This window comes from Propithecus coquereli, unplaced genomic scaffold, assembly GCF_000956105.1.
Source record: "Propithecus coquereli isolate 6110/MARCELLA unplaced genomic scaffold, Pcoq_1.0 Scaffold218, whole genome shotgun sequence".
NCBI lineage: Eukaryota > Metazoa > Chordata > Mammalia > Primates > Indriidae > Propithecus > Propithecus coquereli.
In genome coordinates this window covers 1,573,103-1,579,102 of record NW_012146967.1, presented here as the reverse complement: position 1 = coordinate 1,579,102, position 6,000 = coordinate 1,573,103, and the positions used below count along the sequence as shown (strand labels likewise).

The following is a 6,000-nucleotide window of genomic DNA, read 5'->3' as shown; positions in this document are numbered from 1 at the left end:
CCGTCCCCTCCTCCCTCCTCCCCCCTCCTCCCGCCACCCTCCCCCTTCCCCAACATCCAATAGATGTTGTTCTGATATGTGCATTTATGTGTTGATTAAATCATGTACATTTATTATTTGATAAAAACTATACTCAAAAGAAATAAAAATTATGTCCAGTTAAGAGTCCTATGTCACTCCTTTCATTACTCTGTCGAAGCTTACATTACCTATTTTTTGTTTGTTTGCTTGTTTTTCCCCGAATTTTTTCAACAAATCTGATGAAGCTGTAAGAGAAGGGACTATCAAGGGAATCCAGGCTAATTAGAAGATTTTTACCCTTGGATTAAAAGCCATCTGGAAAAGAAAAAGTGGCAAGACAATCTCCTCACTACAAGTGAAAGGGCAGCTACACCCAAGAGGATTTCTTCAGTTTCATAAAGAGATGTGTAAGTCAAAGCCCCGCTACAATGGAACAGATCTCTAAAATCTGCTATTTCAGATCACTGCAAATTAGAAACTGTTTCTGTCCATGAACAATGTCCCTATCACATTAACCGACTGAAAAAATGTTATAGCACAAAGACTTCCTGATATTTTACCTAGAGGTCTGTATTTATAGCGGCTTACTGATCAGGTGGTTTTCATTTCCAAAAGCACTGCTTTGTTTATACGCATGTACTCACATTGTATTTAGACTAAAACCTGAGTAAAATCAATCCATCAGGAGTAGAGAATTTGCTCCTTATTACTTCTCCTACCTTCAATTCATTCATTCATTCATATTTGCCCATTATCCACTATCTATTAGGTGTCTGCTATGAAAAAGGCTTTATCAGGTTTTATGGAGAATGTAAGGACATGGTCACTACCCTCAAGAAGTTTAGTGGTGTTAGGACACATTAGATAATCACTGAAATGTCTGCTAGTCTGTAACTCTTTGCACAATACTCTGATGAGATAAAGACACAAAGATTTGGGTTATCTGAGGCTTGTAAACTGATTGAGAATGGGGATATTCTCTGATGGTGTGCATTCTTGTAAAGATTCCAGTGTCAACATTTCACAAGAAAAATATAAAACTTTGCTCTTGTCCAGGTAACAGTTACGTCAAACACCGAGACTACAAATGAGGCTATGGTTAACCCAGAGTAAGAATGGCTCAGCAACTGTCAACCAAGAGAAAAGGAGAAATCACTTCAATACAGAAAATTTGATTTTCACTGGCAAGCCATATAAAACATGAGAACCTCAAGATATTTTAAAAAGTACTCAAAGGGCATTAAGAATTGGTATCTTATGAAACTGTATGAATTAGAGATGTCAAATTCGCATCAACAGATGGAACAGATTTTTTCTTAAAAATATTGACAGGCTAAAATAATCTTGCTACTCACTAACTAGAAATACTTTTGATGAAAGAATATCTTGGTCTGAAATAGTTTCATTAGCAGAATGACAACTAAGGCTGAACACACTTAACCAAACAAACCGTAATATTGGATCAACTTGCCTGGCAAGTAAAGATAAAATCAGCAGGAACAAAATGTGCAGTTATCTTCAAACCAATCAATTAAAAACAAAAAGATATCATATTAGTGATTTATAAGCAAAGGTGAGAGTCAAGGTTAAAAAGTATTGTAGAAGTGATATATCTCAAGTATATATCAAAAGAATAATGGTCAACGTTAATGATCATTGCTGCCATTTCTTGAGCACTCACTATGTGCCAGGCACAATGCTAACTGTTTAACCGTCAGGATGGCTTAGTAGTTAGTTAAGAGCTAGGACTCTGGATCCAAGCTGCCAGAGTTCAAAAACCATTTCTACTACCAACTGTGTGACCTTGGGCAAGCTATTAATCTCTCTGTGCCTCTGTTTCCTCATCTGTAAAATGTAGATAATAATGGTACCTATCTTTGAGGATTGTGTGAGAATCAAATGAGTTAGTACATGTAATGTGCTGAGAACGTTGCCAGGCACACGGTTAGTGCTACAAAGTGTTAAAACACTGTTGTGGTTCTTAAAGCTAAGTGGCAGGCCAGAGCCAATTTCAAACCCTAGGACAAATTTTTCACTTCAAAGACTACATATATTGACTAAAAGAGACCCTACTGATAATGAGTTAATCAACTGTGATACAATGCTGTGTTTCTTAAAGATAAACAAAATGAAACAAAACCACATATGGATAAAAACTTAGCAGTAACCATCAATGAAAAGAGCAAGGCTTGCCAACAGGATAAGATACAGGAGATGGACAAAGCACTGCACTGGGGTTAGGAGACCCAGGTTCTAATACCACCTCAGCTACTAACTAGCAATGCACCCTTGACTGGCCACTGAGCACGCAGAGTCTGAACTTCCTCATCTATTAAATAAAGGGGCAAATAATTCTGAGGTATCTTCTAAAGCTGATACCCTATGATACTATGACCTAACAGAACATAGAGCAGTTTAAAGATGTACCTTTCAGAAAAAAGGATAGTTATTACTATTTATTTTTTGAGCAACCACATATACTTCAATAGGTACTCATCTAGAATGTATTTATAATTATGATTTTGGACATAGCAATTGCAGCAGAATGAAATGAATAGCATAGTGAAGCAAGTCTACCATATATTTTTAAATACCATTGAAATATAAACAGGTTAACCTAAGAAATTAAACAGGAATAATTTTGATTACGATGTAATAATTTTCTAAACATGCTAACTTTTTAAAATGAAGGAAATTATAAAATATTTCTTACATATGGGTTAATAAATACTTTAGCATATTCGGTTTTATAATCAGGTTGAGAAATGATACAATTTACCTTTTTGCCCGTGACGACTGCTGAATTTGTCTCCAATCTCTGGACGCCTTGTCTGTCTCAGCAGCATTTTGATCAGAAAAGCATCTTCAGCATTTGAAGATATCATTACTTTTTCAATATATGAATCTGTTGCTCCTTTGTAGCTAATGGTAAGAGAAAATCACTAAAACAGAGTTTTCAAACTACCCTTTGTGAACTTATCACTCACACGTCATATTTAATTTAATGCCTACCACAGAATATTTTGACATTCTCATCTTGGGCTCTGAAAAATGACTTTCATTTTTTTAACATTAAATTCAAATTTTATAATTTCCCTTTTACAGTCCTATACATTTATATGAGGCAGGCATACTCAATTTAATCCTCACAACAGTTCCCAATTGTTATTTCCTTATTAGAGAAGAGGAAAACCGATGGTTACAGAGGTTAAGTAACTTGTCCAAGGGCACACGACTCAGACAAAGGAGAACTGGGATTTGAACTGAAGTCTCCAAGTTCTTAATCACTTTTGTAAGAGTACTTTTACCTACTCAGCTTTTCCATTATTAATTTTGTCACACATATTGCCTCTTATCTGTTTTCACACAACAAACATTATTAAGAGTCTACTATTTTTTTCCCTGAAACTCTGTGGTTGAGAGCAAAACGTCTACTCTTTTTAATTACTTTTTTTTTTTTTTTTTTTTAAAGCTCAGTAGAAAAAAAGTCTACTATGCATCAGATCCTTGTAGGCTCTGGACACATAGAGACCAAGTGGAAACAGTTCCTGTGCAAAAGGAGCTTTCAATCCACTAAAGGAAGAGAGGCGGTAAATGTGATAAGGACATCAATGGTACGGAGAACAGGAAAGGCCCAAGGGAGACAACAGTTAGTTACTCTGGGGGAATGACAGTGGTAGCAGGGAGGGGCAGGCTGTCAAGCCCTGCTACAGAGGAGGTAAGCCTGGAGGTAACACCTGAGTGGGCAGAGGGAGCAGCATGAGCAAATGCATGAAGCCTGGCGTAGGATGGTCTGTTTTGGAGAGTAACAGGTGACTTCCTGGAAACACAGGGCCTAGTGGGTGAGGGGGTGGCTAGAGAGGTGTGTTGAGGATGCTCTTCCCACAGGCCACATTGTCATTCCAAGGGTTACTTAATTTACTCAAGTTTTACCTAATAATTTACCTAAGAAATTTACCTAAGAAAGTAACATGACCAGAAGAGTAATTGAGAAAAACCACCCTGGCAGTAACATGCAGAGAACAGAGAGGTACAAGCATGAAGGCAGATAATAGTCAATAATAACTAAGAGTCCAGGAGCAGAGGGCCAGAACCTGGACAGCAACAGCAGAAAGAAGGGAAGAGGGAGAGGATAAGAGAACTTCTAAGAAGACAGGACCTACAGCAGTGGTCCTCAACCTTTTTGGCACTAGGGACGGATTTCATGGAAGACAATTTTTCCACGGACTGGTACCAGTCCACGGCCAGGGGGTTGGGGACTGCAGACCTACAGGACTGGTTTGTGTGGTGGGTGAAGGAAAGGAGTCAATTTTGTGCTGTTGGCAACTGGCTGGCTGGTGGTGCCACTCACCAAGAGGGATCCAGAGGAGGAGCCCATTTGGGGCTGGGTTTAGGGCCCCTGTAAAGCTGTCCAAGTGCTGGTACAGAGCCAACACCATGTATTAACAGATGTCTATCTGGAGTAATCAGCAAAAAAGAGGGTGACTGGAATGCTGGGAATGGGGGAGCTCATCCAAACAAGGTGCAAGAGCCACTGGCCAGGCAGCAGTGGTGTTACAGGATCAAGGGAAGACAGGGGTCAGTGGTGTCAAATGCTATAGAAAAGTCATATGAAACTCACTCATTCACTTAATAACTATTTGTTGATTATCAACTATGTGCCAGGCATGGTGCCAGGCACTAGGTACAAGGTAAACAAGAGACAAAGTCTCCGCCCACAGGAAGGTTTGGACTGAAGACTCCATTGAATTTGATAGATCTGACCAACTATGGGTTTTGCTTGCTTATGCCCTGTCTTACCTCACTGGGGTGTGAACCCCATAAGGCCAGGGACTGCTGCCAATTTTGTTCACTGCACTATCCTATGCAACTGGAATAGTGCCTGGCATAGTGTTAGTGCTCAAAAAATATTTCTTGAATGAACTGAACAAACAGGATGTCTTTGGTGACCTCTTCTGGAGCCATTTCAGTGGAATGAAGAGGTAGGAGGATAGCTCAGAGGGTCAGGGAGTGAGCGGAAGGTAAAGAGGTAGAAACGGGGACGACAGACCTATTTTCTGAGGATTTTCACAGTGAAAGGAAGAGGAATAGTGCAGTGGCTAGAAAGGAACAAAAAGTCCAGAAAAAGCTTTTATTTTCTTTTAAAGATAATAAGTATTTGAGTGCATTTTCTAGCCTGTGGGGAAGGAATCAATAGAAAACAGGTTGAAAATATGGGAGGATAAAAGGAAAAATTGGACAGAGAAATGTCTTTGCAAAGAGTGGATGAAATTAAGAAGTCGATGGGGGAAATGAATTTTGAATAGAAAAAGATATCCTCCTTCAGTACAGAAAGAAAGCCAATGGTATAACCACTTTTGTATCTTAAAATAGCTTTTGGTTTTGTAGGACTCAGTGCAAGGGTCCAGACTCCTCCCCTAAACAGAACTGCCTGTTTCTGCCTTGCTGCTCTGACTCCAGAGACAAATCCAAGGCACCCACAAGCGCTTTGCTGTATTTAGCACAGTGGGCAAGCATGGGGCTCTGGAGGCAAATTGTGTGCGTTCAAATCCTGGCTCTGCCCTTGTACGTTACTTACCCTCTCCTTCCCTCAGTTTCCACATCTTTCTAATGAGCTACGAAGAGAACATAGCTCGTGGGGTGGTAATAGGATTAACTGAGCAAACACACGTAAAATGCCTGGAACAGTAACAGGTACAGTGAAAGTTCTCAACTAAGCTAATATGAACATGGTAATTACTGTACTTTTTTGTGTGGAAATTTTTGCCAAGTAGATGCGACTCTTTGTAAACATGGCTTGTGGCTTATTTCAGCTTTATATCACCGGCACAAGTTGCAGGGTGGCTGACACAAAGCAAGCCTCAACAACTGTGTGTTGAATGGATTTTAAAACCATCTTCACAGCTTGGGAATCCAGTTCTCCTATATCACTTCCACCCCCACCTCCTGCATTTAGTTAATCCGGTTCACATTGGCTAG

At 39.5% G+C, this 6,000-nt stretch overlaps 1 protein-coding gene across 1 annotated transcript in view; it reads right to left on the bottom strand.

The window, feature by feature from the left end:
* POLR3B (polymerase (RNA) III (DNA directed) polypeptide B) overlaps positions 1-6,000 on the bottom strand; it is a 136,641-nt gene that overhangs the window by 28,252 nt on the left and 102,389 nt on the right. The window contains exon 22 of the mRNA XM_012644696.1: positions 2,801-2,943. Within this exon, the coding sequence (XP_012500150.1) occupies positions 2,801-2,943 (143 nt within the window). The remainder of the gene's footprint in view (positions 1-2,800; positions 2,944-6,000) is intronic.